This window comes from Triturus cristatus, chromosome 4_1 (genome assembly GCF_964204655.1).
Source record: "Triturus cristatus chromosome 4_1, aTriCri1.1, whole genome shotgun sequence".
Classification (NCBI taxonomy): domain Eukaryota; kingdom Metazoa; phylum Chordata; class Amphibia; order Caudata; family Salamandridae; genus Triturus; species Triturus cristatus.
The window spans coordinates 1,206,523,770-1,206,542,976 of record NC_140585.1 but is presented as its reverse complement, the minus strand read 5'-3'; the positions used below and the strand labels follow the sequence as shown (position 1 = coordinate 1,206,542,976).

Sequence of the window (19,207 nt, the reverse complement as noted above, 5' to 3'; positions counted from 1 at the left end):
ATATCCTTTCCTGGAATGTGGCAGGTTTGACACGCCTGCTTGAACTCCCCGATTGGGGGGAGTTCATTGATGGATATGATATCTGCCTATTACAGGAGACCTGGGCACTGAGGCCCTGCCATCGTGTAGGGTTTGCTACCTTCTGGGAACCCGCAGCAAAACCAAAGAAGGGTAGACCGTCGGGAGGGATGCTCATTTGGGTCCGAACACATCTGGGATACGCTTTTAAAAAAATACGCACTGATTCCCCTGATATTATGTGTCTAGATATGTCTCTCCAGGGCAGGCGTAAGCTGAACCTGATAAACATATACTCCCGCCCAGTAAGCTATGGTCAACTGTCCCCCACTTTGGCCAGCCTTGAGGCTTTCTTGAGTACGATCACTAATCCTGAGCATCTTATTATTGGTGGAGATTTTAATTGCCACTTCGAGCCATTGAATGGCCTAACCATGTCAGTATCACAGGAGGAGGATCAAGTCTGGGATATACCATCACCCAATATCTATCCCACAAAGGCCTGGACGCCACTGGTCCTCCAACTCACACAAATCACACTCGCCTTTTCAGTACGAGCATGTAATGGCAGGTTTCCCCTAGATAGCCCAGGTAACCCAACTTTCGAAAGAAACGGGCAATCCTCCATTATCGACTATATTATGGTTAGTATGGGATTGTGGTCTAGGACTTCGAATTTTGAAGTCATTAAACGTCACGAAAGTGACCACAATCCCTTAGTTGCAACCATGGTGGGTTTTAATACTTCCCTTACTATTGCCAATGACTCACCTATCGCTCCACCGCTGACCACTATTGATGGGGCACGGAGAATTAGATGGGAGAAGATTGTCCAATCCGAAAGTGATCTCAGTGCAATGTACTCTGAGATCTATCCTCTTCTAGAGAAAACAATGGGAGAATCTATTATTCCTGAGGGCTATGAAAACATAGAATTAATTGGATCCACCCATACTGAACTATGTGCCATCCTTGGGACCCACTTTAGTCGAGTTATTAGGACCAAGCTGGCGCCAATCAGGGGGAAGCCAACTTGGTTCAATAAATCCTGCAGGGAAGCAAAGTCACTGCTCTTGATAACTCTCAAGAATGGCAATACGCTAGAAATCAAGGAAGCTAGGGCCTCCTTCAAGAAAACCCTTCACGATGCGAAGAAAGATTGGGAAACTACTAGATGGGAGGAGATCTCTTTTGCATTGAAGAATAGGGACCTCTAATCCTTCTGGAATTTAGTTAAGACAGGATCATCTGCCCCCAACCAAGCACTCCAACCCAACCTTGGTGAAGAAATTTGGCGTAGTCATTTTAAAGATCTATACGCTTCTAATGTACCAGCAGTAAATAAACACCCCCCTTCCCCTTTTGCCAGCCCACACACTATTCCTGGGCAGGCAGAGATGTGCACCTTCAGCGAGATTAGAGTGGCTCTTAGCAAAGTATTGCCTAATAAAGCCCCCGGCTTAGACAAGATCCCAGGAGACCTTTTTAAAAGCGAGCCTGATATTTGGGTCCCTTATCTCTATGGCCTTTATAATGCAATCTTAGGTGGAATGCCATTACCATCTACATGGGCCGGAGCCGAGATAATACCAATCTATAAAAAGGGCTCCCCACTCGATCCGGCTAATTATAGGCCTATTAGCCTCATCGATGTAGCCCAGAAGATCTTTGCTCGTATCCTTCTAGGGAGACTCCAGACCTGGATGGTGGACTCCAACATTTTAACTCCCCTACAGGTGGGCTTTAGAGCAAAGATGTCAACTGTGGATCAATTGTTTAGGCTGCAACTGATCCACTGGAAAACCATTATCTTAGAAGGGGGCAGTCTTTATCTCACCTTTGTTGACTTAAAGTCTGCCTTCGATATGGTGGACCGCAGCCAGCTTTGGGACCTACTAAAGGAGATGGGAGTACCCCTTTATCTTTGCGACTTACTAGAGCGACTCCACAAAGACACTTTCGCCAGGGTCAGGTTTGGATTAAAGGGTGAACTTACGTCCCCATTTGGGGTTGAAAAGGGAGTAAGACAGGGGTGTGTTCTTGCCCCAACACTTTTTGCCTTATTTTTAAATGGGCTCGTCGAGGACATTCTGACCCTAAGAGACATTGACGCCCCCAAGCTGGCGGGTAGGAAAATCCCTGCATTAATGTTTGCTGATGACACCTTGCTTCTCTCCAGGACCCCTATGGGGATGGGAAGAGTCCTGGACGGCTTTGCATCCTTTTGCAGGAAAAGGAACTTAGGGGCATATGCATCAACCAAACTAATACCGATTCCTTAATAGCGAAAAATAAGGAATCGCCATTAAGGAATCGGTAATTGGCATGCATCAACAGATTCGGTAAAATTTAGCGATTCCTTAAAAATCGCTAAATTTACCGATTCCTTAATAGCGGGGCACGCAAACGGCCCCACTAGCAAATAGCGAGTTCGGTAATACCGATTTGGCTAATAGCGAGTTCGGTAATACCGAATTAGCAATTACCGAATCGGTAATAGCGAAATCGCAAATTGCCGCGTCGCACCGGGAACAGGCTGATGACATCACCAACCAGGAAATACTGCTGCCCCACCCACATAGCCTCGACAGAGGAGCAGACAGGAGCTGGAAAGAAGGACAGGCTGTGCAGAGTGAGGCCACACAGATTCTGCCAGTCACAGCACACATCCATCATGTCGCAGGAAGTGCCATCCAGCGCTGAATCTGCACGCAAGCGCAAGAAGAAGTTTTCAGACAGGGAGCTGGAGTACCTCATCGAGGGAGTGGCCAGCAAACACGACCGCCTCTTTGGCAAGCTGTCCCTCAAGGTGCCTGAGACTGAGAAGCGGCGCATCTGGCAGCGCATCCGTGAGAGGATCAATGCGGTTGGCGTCACTAGCCGCAGCATCGACGATCTCAAAAAACGGTGGTATGACCTCCGGAAGCGCGCAAAAGAGAGGATTGCTGAGAGGCTCCGGGAGGCAAGAAGGACTGGAGGCGGAACAAGCACTGCACCATCCAACACAGCCCTGGAGGACCTTGTGGAAGGGACGATAGAGCGGGAAGCCGTCGTGGGGGTGATCCAGATGGACACGTCCGGCGCAGCCACAAGTGCCCAAGGTAAGATGCATGCCTGTGCCACACCCAGCATAGCGTAAATCCATACCCATGCCCCCAGCCCAATCTCACTGTGTCTGCAGCTCTGGCACAGACAGTTCCACACATGACACTACTGCATCTTGGGAGTTGTAGTCTAGTCAGCCCAGAGTGCAGGCACAGGCGTAAATCCTCACACAACACATATGTTGTACATGGCTGTAGACTGTTCATTTGTTGGACCACAGAGGGACATTGATGGGTACAACACTATGTAGGTGTAATCATCCCACTAATCATGCACTGTTTCACACACAGATGCATCACCTGGGGACTCTGACGACAGCGACCAGCTGATCATCTCTGAGACACCCGTGGAGTCAGACCAGGAGACTGTGCAGGATGCGCACGCACCGCCAACACCTGCCACCCCACCAGCACCACCTCCACCAGCGCCACAATCATCGGCACCAGCACCAGTGCCACAAGCCAAGGCACCTGCGCCACAAGCCAAGGCACCACCACCTGCGCCACAAGCAACGGCACCAGCAAGCCAGCCTGCAGCCAGTGCAGCCACAATACCGCAGAGGCACAGGCACCAAGTTGCGCCCTTGCAGGAGATGGCAACCCCCCCCCTCAATTGGCACCCACGCAGCGCACATCCACACCACCTGCTGCACCACATGGAGGCTCAAGATACGCACGGCGTCACAGGGCCCGTCGCAGTTCCGTCTCCTCAGCTGACCAGGATGTCCCAACAACCTCTGCAATTGAGGAGAGGATGCTGCGCACACAGAACCTGCAGGGAAGACATGTGGCTAGCATCAGCTGCAACATCGTGCGCCTAGCGAGGGAGATGCGCGCCATGACTGCAGCAGTCACCGACATGGGCTCCGCGGTCAGGGACATGGGCACGGCGGTCAGGGACCAGACCACTGCGGTTGCTGATGGCAATGCTCAGCTCAGGGAGGAGGTACGTGAGCTCACCCGTGCCATCAGGGAGGGCCATGAGTCCCAGAGGAGGAGTAACCGGCAGCTAATGTTGCGTTCTGCCGCCGCTACCAAGGCCATACAACGGCACAGCAACTGCACCGCTGTGTTGGCACGCCGCACAGTCTCCCTGCAGGTGGACCTTGGGCACTTCTGCGGTGATGTTGCCAAGTCACTGAGACACATCACCACTGCTGTGGAACAACTTCAGAGCAGCACATGCAGTGCTGCAGCATTGGGAGGGGATGACACCAGTGAGGCTGCCTCCAGTGTCAGCAGCGTGTCACTGGCAGAGGCCAGCACCAGGCGCCGAAGTTCGCGTGCCTCCACGGGGACAGGCCGTGGTGAGGGTATGGATGCACCTGAGCGGAGGCTTGGTGTACGTGGCAAGCGGCACTAGAAATTTGTACATGCTGCAGGTCCATGGTGGAGCAACCATGGCCATCCAATTATTCTGTTTGCACAGGCCTGACTTTAAGGAACCTTTTATTTACATTTATGCAATCGGAGCATGATTCACAATGCTAGTTCTGTTGCACAATCCTCAGTGCTACTGTGCATTAAACAGTTGCACCCAACACCAACTTGTAATGTCTCATTTTACCCAGGGTCAAAAATGATTTTGCGTTATGTCTGTCCGCCTCCTATGGCCCTCTGCTGTGTTTGGGATGTGTGCCGGTCGTCGTTGGGCGGGTGGTTGGTCAGCCTGGGGGTCGTCATCCCTGTCCACCTCCATGGGTATCCCCCTTCTGGTGGCAATGTTGTGCAGCATTGCACATACAGCAATTATTCGACAGCATGTGTCTGGTTGGTATAGCATTGCGCCGCCAGTCTTGTGGAGGATACGGAAGCGGCTCTTGAGAATCCCAAAAGTCCGCTCTATCACATTCCTCGTGCTGATGTGTGCAGCGTTGTAGCGATGTTCCTGCGGGGTTGCTGGATTTAGGTATGGGGTTAGTATGTATTCCCGCAGGGCGTAAGCACTGTCACCTAGAAGATAGAAGCATAGACTTAGCATTGGTGATGTACATACATGTGTGGTGTTGGTGTGGGGAAGCGTAGTTCTACTTACCTAACAGGAGTCCCTCTCCAAATTCGCCATTGAGTAGTCGCCTGTGCATTCCACTGTTGCGGAAGATGTAGGAGTCGTGTGTGCTCCCTGGGAATTGTGCCACTAGGTCCGTTATGATGTTGTTGGCATCGCACACAACCTGCACGTTGATCGAGTGGTATGACTTGCGGTTCCTGAAAAGGTACTCATTTGCTGACGGAGGGCATATGGGGATATGCGTGCAGTCGATGCATCCAATCACATGTGGAAATTGTGCCACCTGGTAGAATGCCTGTTTAGTGCGGTCCAACTGCTGTGGGGTTGTGGGGAAGCTGATGTGTCTGTGGAGCATTGTCAGCATGGCATCTAGGAATTTTTGGAAGAAGCGTGACAGTGCGCTTTGCGAAACACCTCCAGCAACCGCAATTACCCCCTGGAAACTCCCAGAGGCCAGTAGGTGCAGGCTGCATAGTACCTGAACGTGCGCAGGGATAGCATTTGTCCGGTGGGTCTGGTGCTGCAGTAATGGTTCCAGGTCTGCAATCAGGCGCATGATCATAGCGCGATTGAGGCGATATTTCTGGTACACCTCGTCCTCATTCTGGCCGAGCAGGGTTATGCGCAGTCTGAACACTCTCTCCTGTACCCTTCTCCTGCGCTGTCCTGCTGCATTGATCCGCATCCTCCTTGCAAGCACGTAGAGGGCAGCCATTTTGGGGGAGCCAACAGGGTCTCCTGGGCCAAATTTAAGGGTTTAGTGATTGCCTCAATCATTTGCACATGTAGGAATATATTTTTTTTTTTTTTTTTTTTTTTTGACTTTACCTCCAGGTTTTGATTCCCCTTATTTAGCTCTGGCAAAATAGCGATTTTTGGGATTTTCGGAATTAGCGAGTTTTCTTGCATTGGGGTGCGATTCTTTATTTGCTATTGGCAATTTCCGGGAGCTAATAGTGATTTCGGTAATTGCGGATTCGGTATTTAGCGATTCGGTAAATTAGCATTTTTGGTATTAGCGATTCGGTATGTTCGAGGTTATTTATTTAGCGATTCGTTATTTGCTCGGGTTTTGGGTTGATGCATTGGGATTGGGTATTTTTAACACAATACCGGGAGCTATTACCGAATCGGTATTTTACCGACTGGATTTTGGCTTGATGCATAAGGGTGAATGTCATTAACGTAAGCAAAACTAAATACATGGTGTTCCACGCAGACACTACCAACCACCCTACCCCTAAATTGGACGGCCAGCCCTTAGAACGGGTCACCACATTTGATTACCTGGGTCTGACCCTTACTAACAAAATGACCTGGGGACCTCAGATCTCTAAAGTAAACCTGAAACTTGTCCAAATAACCGGGGGCATCATTAAGATGCATAAAAACAGCCACCTCAAACTGATTAGCCCACTCGTAGAGATTTACAAGACCCAGGCCCGGGGTGTTGCAGCTTATGGAGCAGAACTATGGGGCCATACCCCCTCCCCGATTTTACTTAAGTCAGAAAACAAATTTTTTAGAAACATACTTGCACTTCCAACAAGCACTCCTATGCAGCCACTTAGGATGGACTTAGGCATCCAACAGATTACGGATATGGTTGCTTCCAGACCAGTAATGTATTGGCGCCGCCTATGGAGTACCCCTGAACTGATAAACTTTCAGGAGGAACTGAAGTCCATTTTGTTGATCCAAACGGCAGGTGCCATCCCTTGGCTAGCCTATATAAAGAAATCACTAAGGGAGATAGGGAGAGAAGACCTCTGGCATTCTCCGGAGAATGCATGCCCTTCTCTTCCTAAGAGATCTCTGGCAAAAATTCTGGAGGAAAGAAACTTGACTCACCTTATTCAATCTGCCACCACAGCAAACTTGACTTCTGTATTTCTAGAGGCCAAAATTAGTTATAAATTTGAGTCTGTAATAGACCTGATTCATCCAGTCATGGCCAAAAAACTTTATCTACAGTTCAGGCACGGCTCCCTCCCGCTCTTCTCGAGAACAAATAAGTGGCTGGGCTCAGTTCGGCAATCCTGCCCTGGTTGTGGTACTCTTGAAGAAACTGAGGTACATGTCGTTTTTTTCTGTCCGGCATATACTACCCCGCGCAGATTATGGATAATTCAACTAGCCAAGAATATAGGGGCTAGACATTGCATGGAACTCCATAGGTTGTTGAAGCATGACACTTCTCCTCTATATGCTACTGTAATTGCCAAATTTATTTTCTCAATGTGGCTAATTAGAAGAAAACTGCTACCTCACTTAGGTTAATTTGGTCTTTTTACTTGTATCTTATTATCTGTTTTTATCTCATGTAATGACGAATGAGTTTTATTAGACTAATGTTGTATCAACTTTTAATAATATTATGTCTCTTATGTACTTTTATGGCTAAAGCCGAAATAAAGTTTTCTGACTGACTGACTGAGTTCCCTTTACTACTATCTTCTATATTTCGCAGTAGTTAAGGCATTTAGATAATCCTCAATGGTAACTCCTTAGAATGCTGGTGGCCCATCTAACTCTCGAGCTCCTTATGCTCTCTTGTGTGCTTGCACAACATCTACAAGGCCCTCTGCCTTGATGCAGAACAGACTCTGGAGATGCTAGCACCGAGAATCCTCATGACAACAGGAACATTAGAACTGCTATCTTAGGTGTCTCCACTGTTATACAGGAGGCATGAAATTATGCCACAAGAAAGATGGTTTGATTTTCCCAATCAGCCAGCAGACTCCACCAAAGTAAAAGAAGCGCTTGCACTTGCAGGGGGAGATAAACCAATATCCATACTTTAGAGAGAATTAGGAATGGGCAAATGTTATCCTGAACTGAATTCAATGGATACATGGAAAGCACACTCCCCTTTCTAATGCTAAACAGAGGCAGACCAATAGGCCAACAATCCCTGCCTGCTCTATATCCCTGCCTCATTCTTTCTCTGAACCTAGTCTGAAGAAGTGAGTGCCAGCATTTAAGCATTGGGATTGGCTGAGACGACCCCAGCATTGCAGACACAGTGCTAATAAAGAGGAGACGTTTATATCCAACAGCCAAAACCTCATTGTGCTGAAGATTAGAGCTTCTCTCAAGACTATGAGACTGATTTAGATGTTTGCAGATGGGTTACCCCGTCACAATGATGAAGGATACCCCGTCCGCCGAAATATAAATCCTATTATATCCTATGGGATTTATATTCCGGCGGACAGGATATCTGTCACCATTGGAACAGAGTAACCCGTCGCCAAGATCAAATCAGGCCCTATGTTCTTAAAAGTCACTTACCAACATGCAAAGTGCTGCTGGCTAAAAATCAGCCACATGATAGACTTAGTGCAGTGTTTACAGTCTGAAGGCGTTGCAATACTAAGTACTTGGTAACAACAGGGTAGTACCTGGCTGCACCAATCACACAACACAGCTAGTGCAGTGTTTACAGTCATTCTCCATATTATAATGCCGCTCTAAAGGAAAATGTTAAGAGACTGGAAGACATCCTAGCCTTATCAAGATTTGTTTAAGATGCAATCTGTGCACTTACAACTTAAAACAATGGAAGACTGCTAACAACAGGTTAACAAGATGGGGAACAGTTCAAACTCACATTTTTAACATCTTCAGAGGTGATGGGGTTCCCTTGTAAGTCAATGGCTCCCTCAGCGACAATGATGATATTCAATCTAGATCCTCGGCCTCTGGTCTGAAAAAATACAATTATGTTTAACAGTAACAACAACAACAACAATAATAATTTGTTCTGCTATAGTGTTTAAGAATGAAGTCTTGCTCTTTGCAAATGCTGTACATATTTGATTTTATCACCCAATTTAGCTGTACTCAATTTCTAATCTAGAAAGTGCACCAGCTTAGCTGGCTGGTCATGCTAGGATTTGAGCTCGAAACTTGCGAGTCACGCTAGATGTGAGCCTCAGCACTGCTTTGCTGAGCCACCTTGCTGGCTAAACAGATCATATTTAATGGAATGTGTAGGAAAGTAGGATCTGCTTTTATCGCTACCCCCACTTTTAGCTTGGTGTTATGCTGTTTCTGGCTAGTCTGACTGGAATCCTACTAATCAGGACCCCAGTCTCTGTGCTTTCTCTCGTGAATTGGTATGGTAAGTACTTAAGTGCATCCCAGATTGGACACTGGTGTACCCTTTTCAGTCCAAATATATGGTACTGAGGTACCCAGGGCATAGGTACACCATTGGTCCTCCATGGGCTGAAGCATGTATTATGCCACCCATGAGGGACCACTCAAACTGTAACTACAGGCTTGCCATTGCAGCCTGTGTAAGCTGGTGCTAACACCACTTATGAAAGATATAGTTTTACCTATATCTAGGGTCACTGCACTTACAACCTATAAGTCACACCTAAAGCAGGCCTTTCAATCTTGAAGGCAGGGTGCTTGGTTCTTAGTGGGAGGGTGCACGTGCATGAGCAGGACACCCCTACAGCCTACGGAGTCCATTTTCCTGGGCTGTAAGTACATCAGCCATTAAGATACATAGACAGGCCATGCGTCATTACGCGATGACCATCTCTAGACTGGCTGTAACTAACCCAATCATGTTTTGTATCAAACATGTTGGAATCATACCCACACACCGTAAACGGTGAGGGAGGTATGATTACCTACCCCCTAATGCTCCTCCAGGAGGCCCTCAGTGCTCCCGGTACCAGTCTTCAAGACTAGGTCTGGCCAACATGGCTGCAGCCGTCCAGCGACACAATTCTGCCCTCCTGCTGCTAAGCCAAACTCGAGCAGGGGAAGGCAGAACAATAGGTATCCTGCCACAGGGAGGTGTGACAACCTCCCAGACAGGGTTTAGTGTATTGGGGCAGGGTGGAAGCGCTTACTAGTGCCACTCAGTCTGCTTGAAGGGAACACTTGGTGCCCTCCTTGCATAGTCCAGTCCAAACCAGCTCAGGGAGATGTTGGCTCCCGCTCTACCGCGAAACTGGACAAAGGACATGGGAGTATTCTCCCCATAGTCTGATCTCTCCCCTGGGAGAGAACCCTGAATCGTCCCAACCCTTTCCTTAGGGTACTTAAGGACTTACTTGAAGGTCGGTCCCTAGATTCGTTGTGGGACAAAATTCATTTCAAGACACCACTTCTTCTTCAACCGTCTGGGCACTCTGGACTTCGCTCTGGGCATCAAGACTGCAACTGGGAAGCCTCCTGCGGCTCCTGATCTCGTTGTGCTGCTCGCCTGCTGCAACGACCATGCCTGTGCACCATACTGGAACCTTCCAAGGTCTGTGGGCATCCAAGACACCTGAAGGAATCTCCCTTGAAGTGAAGGAGTTGCTTCCATGTATCTGCAGGCACAGCAACTAAGCTGACCAGTCTGCTGATCCTGGGCTCCACGGACTCCGATAGGCTCAGCAACGCAGGTGGTGATTCTCCACATCCCTCAAGGCCTGCCCTGTCCTCTTACCAATTTTGAGGCCAGTATCCCTCGTAGGGGCTGCAGGAACCGTACCCCTGTGCACCGCAATGACTTGCAGTTGCAAAGGCTTGTTGGCTTCCTTCCACCAAGATCTTTGTGCTCCAAGTAGTCCCAAACTCAAGCATCTTTAGCGACCGAGATCTATGTCCTCACCACAACACTTGCACCGTGGGCCTGCATCTTTGGTGAGCTGCTTAAGGTCCTCTTGTGACTCCAGTGCCTCCGGCCAGTGGGTCCACTTGAGAGTCATCTTTGAATTCTCTGAGCTCCCCTGATTGCTCGGGGCCTTCCCTGACTCCCCTGCTTGTGGTGAGTCACCTGGACTTTGCTGGTCCCGACACTGCACCTTCTTCACTTTCCATGTTGTTAGCAGTTGCCAAGGCTTGTTGGTGCTCCCGACAGACACCGACCCCTCGACATCCGACGTGGAACAGCTCGTGAAGGGCTCCTGGTCTTCCACAGCGTCGCCTGGTCCTCACAGCTGCAGCTCCAAGGTCAGTCATCTCTCCTGCAACACTTGACATCGAAGGGCATTCGTCTTCCGTGCATCCTGGTCACTCCTGAGTGGCATAGATTCTGTTCCCTCTGCTTGCAGGTACTTCTCAACTTGAATCCACCTTTAGGTTCCACCGGACACTTTCACCTTCCCCAGCAGCCGCATCTTCATGAAGTCCTCCATCGAGTTCGACTGCGGTTTCCGACGCCACTGCACATCTATGCACCTGGCTTCCCTGGTATAGGTATCCTGGTTCCTAGGGTATCCTCGGGTGGGGTGGCTCTTCAACCTTCTGTCTTCCACTGGGTTTCTTCAGGGTCCACTGGGAAGGGTTCCTCTTTAAAATTGCAACAGCGACTTAACCATTGGCTTGAATTGAGGCCACGGTCATGTTCCTACCCTGCACACGGCGTCCATGGGGTTCCTGGTTACTTACCTCGGGTGGTTCCTTGGGTCCCTGGCACTTTTTCATCTTCTGGGTAGTGTCTTGACTGGAGCCGTAGTTTGCATACCACTATTTTAGTATATGGTTTGGTCTCCCTCTGGTGACCACTGTGTGTTTCGTGCTACTTACCTGTTTTTATTGAAAAGTATTGTGTGCATTGTGTATATCTTCGGCTAGGAGATATCTGTATGTGTGAGTGTCTTATAAAAGATACATATTTTTTATAAATACACTGTGTCGTTCTTTTTCACTTAGTCTATACCTATAAGATTATGTTCTGGTTAAAAAAGCTGCTTTACACTTCTTCTGGACTAAGCCTGAAGGCTGCTCTCCACAGCTACCACTCAGAGAACTTTCTAAGGTTGTCTAAGACCACTAAAATCACCATAAGGGTTGTCTGGATTGGTGCAAGGTGCCCACTTACATATTTGTACACCATATACCAAGCCAGCTTCTCACAGAATGGCATTCACAAGAATTTTACTTAAAGCCACATTGGCAGTGCCATCCGTCAATGAAGAATACAAATAAGAACATGCACATCTCCACTTTGACCATGCTATGCATCGCTCCATTAGGTCCCCAGGAGAATGATAGGGAAGTCATGCCTAAATCAGAGTCTAAACTCAGGTAGCGAGGTGGCAATATTGACAAAAGACAAGCAGGGGCAATCAGAACTGGCTGTGATCTGCACATTACCAGTGTTTGGCAATATAGATGTGGATGGAAGAGATATGCAAGAACAACAACACCTGGCATGCATATTTAACAGATCATTAGGCTATCACTAAGGAAGGAACTGGTCCAAGTGCTGCACCATGGGAGAAAGCAGATAAAAAGTTTAGCTTCCCTGAACCAGCTAGAGGAAGTAGTGGGAAGATACACAGAAGGGCATTAGCTGATTCCAGCACGTTTAAAAGGGGACTACCAGATCACATCAAACCACTCACTGGAGCCACAGAGAACAGGCATTTTTGGACAGCAAGGAAAGGAAGGGCGATCAGAGACAGACCATCTGACCAAAACACAAGTCAAATGCGAAGAGCAGTAAGGATGAATCCAAGAAGCAGCTGACAGATATTGACTTCACTTTAAAACTACTGGGAATAATATGGCATATTCCCAGGTGCTGTTCAACAGCTTGCTGGCAGTGTCCAGAGAAGACAGTGCTGGATAGTTCATAATGTAGAGATAGATCGGGGATAGTTATTTTCAACATTTCCACCATAAAACTCTTAAGAAAAGGAACCATTGATATTATTTCAATGAGGATGGCAGTGTGTGTAGGATTGTGTATGGTTGTGTGTGTTTGTGAGTGAGTGTGTTTTAAGAAATGTTAGAAATCGTGGTGTAGCAGATATTGAGGTAATGGTGTCTGTGGCACTTTATGTATGCGATGACTCTGTTGGGATGCTGTGTTGTCATACATGTTGAATTTGTGAGTGTTTTGACCATGCTGGAGATTTGGGCAAGGTTCTGGACTTATTTTTTTCTAATTATCTATCTTCACATGAAGTGAAATCACGGATTTCCATCATCCATCTCCACAGGAAGTGACATCACTAGTTTCCCACTAAAACGGTCTTTAAAAGAAGTAAAAAAAGAGGAATCATTTCCATCAGCCATCTACACAGGAAATTACATCACTGGATTTTCCATCATCCGCTGGACAGGAAGTGACATCACTGGATTTTCCATCATCCATCTGCATAGGGCTTGACATCACTGGATTTTCTATCATCCACTTACGCAGGAAGTGATATCACTCTCCCCCTCTTCCCAGGACCTCCTTAAAGGCAGACGCCCGCTGGTGTGCCAAAGGAAAGCCCATCTGTATCCAGGGCCAGGAACCCTGATCCTCCCCCCTTCACCTGACACCCCGCCAGGAAGCTGGCTCACTATATAGTGCAACAAAATGAGATACACTGTGCAGAGAGTTCAGGCAACTCTTATTGGTTTACAGAGGCTCAAGTAATAATCTCAAATGCTCTCTTTTGTGGTAGTGTGAGCAAGCAGTTTAGGCTTATCAGAGGGTAGTTCTAAGCATCTGTTGTACTCACAGAGGCAACAAATGATACACATTCCAGAATAAATCCGAGACCAATTTAGAAATATAAGATGTATTTTTATATAAATTTCAACACCAAGGACTTCGTGATCAAGTAAGTACTTTTCGAGTTATTCGTTTAACAGGTAAGTAAAATGTTCACTCAAAAGCGTCATTAGGGGGCAATGCTTTCCTATGGGGAAAAAGGCATATACTGCATACAGTTTCTCGCAATAGGTTTCTGAGGATCCCTTCAGGAGTTAAGGTGGTAGGGGCCAAGGTCCAAAGAACCACCAGCAGTAAGTCTTTACCTGCCATGGAGCGTCCGGGTGCAGAGGTGTTGGTCGGGTTGGTAGCTTTGAGCACTACACCAAATTAGAAAGGGACGGGCACCTAGAAACAGGCTGCAGAGGGGAACTTGAGGACAAGTCTGAGAGCTCCCAATAAGGGGGCTTGGTTTGTGAGGGCTCTGGGAACAAAGAAGTACAGTTGGTTCTTGGGAACCCGGGCAAGGGGATCGGGTGTAGTCAAGAGCGGCTCCTCCACTAGGGCGGAGGAGCGGCTCCCCACTGATTTCTCACAGTGAGAGAAGCAGAACCATAAAATGGTAATTACTACCATTTTATGTTTCTGCTTCTCGCACTGCGAGAAAGCAGAAGGGTTTGGTTGCGGGCGGGCGTGGCTGCTCTGTGAGCAGGGGAGGAGTGGTGTGCCCACTCCTGATAGCACAATGACTGTTTGGTCGGCCCTCTGGGGCAGTCCAAACCAGTCATGCACACTCTGCCCTTCCTCCAAGCAGGCTGCAATGCAGCCTACATGGAGAAAATGGCCTTCACGTAAGCCCCTGGCTAAGCAGCGTCCCCACCAATCATAACGCTGCCATTGCAGCATTGTGATTGGCTTAGGGGAGGGAAGGAAGGCTGCCTGCTTCCTGTTCCAGAGGCAGGAGAGCAGGAGCAGGAGCCAAGAAAACGCGGGACCCAGCCAGCGGACAGGTACGTTAAAAAAAATTATTATAAAATGTATCTCCCCCTATCCCTGCGTGACATTCTGCCCCCACCACCTGCGATTAATGCCAGTCGTGACTGGGTGTAGAGTGGTTAGGTCAGCTGGGCTTGTGCATCACGTCACTCACAGATGTTGGTCTCTTAGGTTTAGGGGACAAAAAAAACAGGACAGCTGGGCCACTCTCGAAGTAGGTCTCTGCAGTGCGGACGTCCCTTCACGGCTGCTCGGTCTTGGAGTCACTGGAATTCGGGTTGCACTCAAACTTGGTTGCTGCAAGGGGTCCGGTACCCCGGGTATTGGTGATGGGCGGCTCCGGTTGGTCCTGGCGTCTTCTCACTAGGTGGGGAGATTAATCTGAACCAAGGCTCCAGCAGAACAGTGGACCTGACTTTGTTGTTTGGTGCCTGCAAGCTGCAGGGGAGTAGCTCCTCTACTCCAAGGGATATTGCTGGCAATTTGTGAAGTGCCGGCAGCCCAACGGGGTTCTTGACAACGGCAGGACGAGTTGTTTTTTTGCGATAGTCAGGACAGGTACAGGCTGGCAGGGTTTGGAGCCAAAAAATCTGCTTTTGGTCCTCAGTTATCCCTTCTGCGCTCTTTTTTGTCCTCCTCGTCTTGTGTCTGTCGAATCTTGTGTTCCTGGTGTCAGGAGTGCCACCTAACTACTCAATTTAGGGGCATTAAGGCCAGTGTAGGGTAGTAGCCATTGGGCTACTTACCTTTGGGGAGCCTACACCCCCAATATGACCACTTTCTATGGGGAGTGGCCATAACCCTGACCCTATGTATCTAATTTCACCCAAAAACAATATGGTGGAATTCTACTTTTCATGTTCACTTCAGGTAGCCCACCATAGGGGTGTAACTGACCTGATAGTGAAAACGCCTCCTGAATACCTAATTTTCCTGCCTGTGCTAGTGCCAAATGGGCCCTGGGCAGGGGGTGGCATTTCCCCTGTCTGGGGGAATCTGGGGTCACATATCAAGGGCGGTAGAGGCCTTTTAAGCTTCCTGCCTTGATTTGCTAATTACATTCTGCTTGGAAGAGGTGACAAAACCACTGGCCAGAGCAGGCATTGTTTCTGATCTCAGAGAGTTCGGGCTCTCACCTCCAGGGGTCAGAAACGTGGCTTTGGTGCGCAGGCTGGTCAGTACCAGTCAGGCAGCACACTAAAGGTTGGTAGGTTTTCAGGGGCACCTCTGTGTTGCCCTCTGGGTGCATGTCTTTCTAAATCCACTACTGACATCAGTATGGATTTATTAAGACATGGTGTTTGATACCAAACACCATAGGTTTCAGTGAAGCCATCATATAGCTGGGGAACTCGTAATGACTAGTGCCTAGTACATGTACTCAAGATGGCTTCCCTGTTCACTTGTACTACCTAGCCATTGAACTAGATAGCACAGGGGCACATCTGCTCATGCCACCGCTCCACACGCTGTTGGCCTGCTGCATGACATAACACAGAGGGAACATTCTCCTGCACTTCCTGTACATTTTCATGCACTTACACACACCAAATGTGCATCGCGCCCTCATTGACAGCACCCAATACCCCAATCTCTAACACTCATGCAGTCCGGCAACCACCCACACAATACTCCACATGCTCCTCAACACCCTCTCATTCTCCAAACATGCCATAGAGATCAGGGACCAGCTGCCCCGGACCCACTTTTCCTCACAGAAACCTGGCTGAACCCCACATCAGCACATGACTGCCACAGCCATCAACCCCAGATACAAGATCACCAAGCAAGACAGTCTTCACAAGCCCAGATGCTGATTCATCATCGTCCACAAAAATGCCACCTCCACAGACAATTCATCCTTCAACATGGAAAACATATTGCTTAAGCTCTACGTCACAGCCAACGTCACCCTAAGCAGCACTCTCATCTACAGACCACCAGGATCACGCACCTACTTCACTGATTCCATCTCAGAATTTGCTGCATTAGAAGTCCTAGACTCTAGCAATTATGTTCTACATGGAGACCAGAACTTCCAAATGGAAGACCACGCCAACCCCAACCTGAAAGTAGTCATCGAAGACCTTGCGAAGCCTGGCCCTCACCCAACGAGTAAAGGGACCTACCCACGCTGCCAGACACATCATGGACCCTATTTTTACCACCTCTGACAACATAAGAGTCAACGAGCCCACACAAGTCTCCTAAATAGACCACACCCTCATCAAGTTAATCATCCCCGTCCCAGTTTAATGCACATGCACCAACGCCAGACCAGTCTGCCAAAACTGGAATTGCATCACTGTCAGTAACTGGAACACCACTGTCAACAACTGTAGTGATTTCCCTTTTGGGCCCATTTTGGTTCTTCCTTAGTTCTACATATTAGATGTTTTAGGCTGCATCTGCTTGGCAGAGCCACACTTAACACATTTGTTTTTGTGACATTATTTTAGGAATACGTTGTACATGTTGTTTGCTTTTCAGTGATTCTTCTTGGGAGGTAGCCTGCACATTTTGTAGAAGGTTGCCTGGAATACAGTGTTTTCTTTCTTCGAGTCAGCAACTGCTTCTAACATTTGGACAGAACATGGTAGCAAAGCTGCAGCTTTCGAACACAGTAGTTTTATCATATAAACTGTGTCTTGTCTTGCTGGGGGCAGAAAAGATTATTACGACAGAGAGACCTGTCCTGGAACAAAAGCCTGTAGAGCCTGAAATGCAGCCTTGCGTAAACTGAGTTTACACTCATGATGCAGACCACCTAACTATATACATCATGTATGGGGTCCGTTGCCAATCCCAGAGATCGCATATATCCCTGTGTGTTCACAGTAAGAGTAGACCTAGACAGATAGATAATTTTCCATGGTGGGGATGTCTGTGGTGTTTGGGATTAATCCTCCACAATATTTTAGGAAGCACCTCATTTTTTCTGTTGGTTATTCAAGCTTGCTTGAACTTTTAAACAAATTACCCATATTTGTGTTTGCACTCTTTTTCCATTACTGTTTTATTCATTACAACGCCACAATTGCAAACTTGCTGTCCATGCATATTTACATTTACCTGGCCTTAGCAATGCAGGCTGCGACATAATCTGCATGGTAAAATCCCACTATGCCTATTGTTTAGAAGTACTTCATTCTTGGGTCAATTTTCCAGCTGTGGATGCCAATACAGGAACATTTAATTAATACACTAATGTTGCACCACCACAACAATACAGAGCGTATCAGCTCTTAGAAATTCCACTTTCTCATTGGAAACATTAAAATTGGTTCCGAGGTGCCCTGATACACATACTTAGTCATGTACGCACGGGTCCCCTTAGTAATGAAGGATCCACGTAGCCAACGCTGGCTGGTTATACACCATTCCCTAATTTACAAAATCTCAATGCTAATGAGCTAGTACAATTATACAGTGGTCTAGTTAGACTGCACAAATGCCTAACTCAATATGTTTCGCGCATCTTGATGGCTATACCAGCAAGGGTGGCATTAGCAGGGCAACCACAGTTGCCTGCTGTACCTACAATAAGTTCTGTAATTATTCCTAAAATTATGGGTAAATTTCCCGCAAACTGTGAAAAATTCCTTTTTGGATAGCCCAAAACATTGGTCAAATTGAAGCTGTGTTTCCTCTTACAGGACCACAAGACAACCACAGAATATTGACATGCCCCATGGGATGGTTTCCCAAATTAGTGACTGTAACACCTGGGGCACAGTCTTTGCTGCAGTCTATACTATCATGCATGGTACTCCGTTCTATGTCAGTCTTGTGGGAGGTATTAAAACAAATACAGAATATACATGCAGCAGCAGCTTCCCTGGATTTGGGGATAAAATGTCCAGATGGTCTCCTCCGTGATTCTGTCTAACATTAAAGGCGAAGCAGCTTCTTTTGCTATATGCCAGTGGCTTGTGCAGGTGGTGCAAGTCAACCAGGAATGTGAGCTACCTATAATTATTGCTGAAGTGTATACCTCTATATATCGTAATCATTTGGGAGCCAGACCAAATAAACCACAACTTGGCAAACCTAGTTTCGACAAGGACAATGCCCAGCAGAACCCTGAGTTTTCTTTAAAAAAAAAGAAGAATCGATGGGGCAAACCCAAACCTAAAGACAAAGCTAGATCTCGAGGAGGTTCTCTGCCATCGGAGCCGTCTAACATACGCTATAATATGCGTGATCGCACACAGTTGAAAACACCTGACAGGTAGTAGTGTTCTGATACTTGTCCTTGTCGTTCCTTTCAGGACTCATCTGAAAAACAATGTGAGATTGGATGGTGTTCTGAGCGCAAACAGGAAGAATATGTGAAGCTGAAGAAGGACACGCAACGCTTGTCTGACATACAGGTAAAGAAGGGGAAATCCTCAATTCAAACTCAGTTTCAGAAAAAGAAAGTTGCGGCTCTAACCTCAAAATATGCCACAAACACAGAGAACTCTCCTCATGAACAGGAGATGGGCAGTGACTCAAACACAGGAACAGCCTCTCAAAACCCATCAACAATTGGATCACCTCCTGGGCCCCCTCAAACACAGAAATACAGCAAGATCTAAACCCCAGACCAGTTCGGACACAAAGGAACTCAGACTGATGAAACACCGCTGC

General features: G+C 47.7%; 1 protein-coding gene across 3 annotated transcripts in view; it reads right to left on the bottom strand.

Moving 5' to 3' along the window:
• Positions 1-19,207, bottom strand: part of LOC146856404 (ATP-dependent 6-phosphofructokinase, muscle type-like) — a 334,110-nt gene that overhangs the window by 87,669 nt on the left and 227,234 nt on the right. For all 3 annotated transcript variants that reach the window (XM_085654532.1, XM_085654533.1, XM_085654531.1), the window contains one exon: positions 8,750-8,845. In XM_085654532.1, coding sequence (XP_085510658.1) covers positions 8,750-8,845 — 96 coding nt within the window. The remainder of the gene's footprint in view (positions 1-8,749; positions 8,846-19,207) is intronic.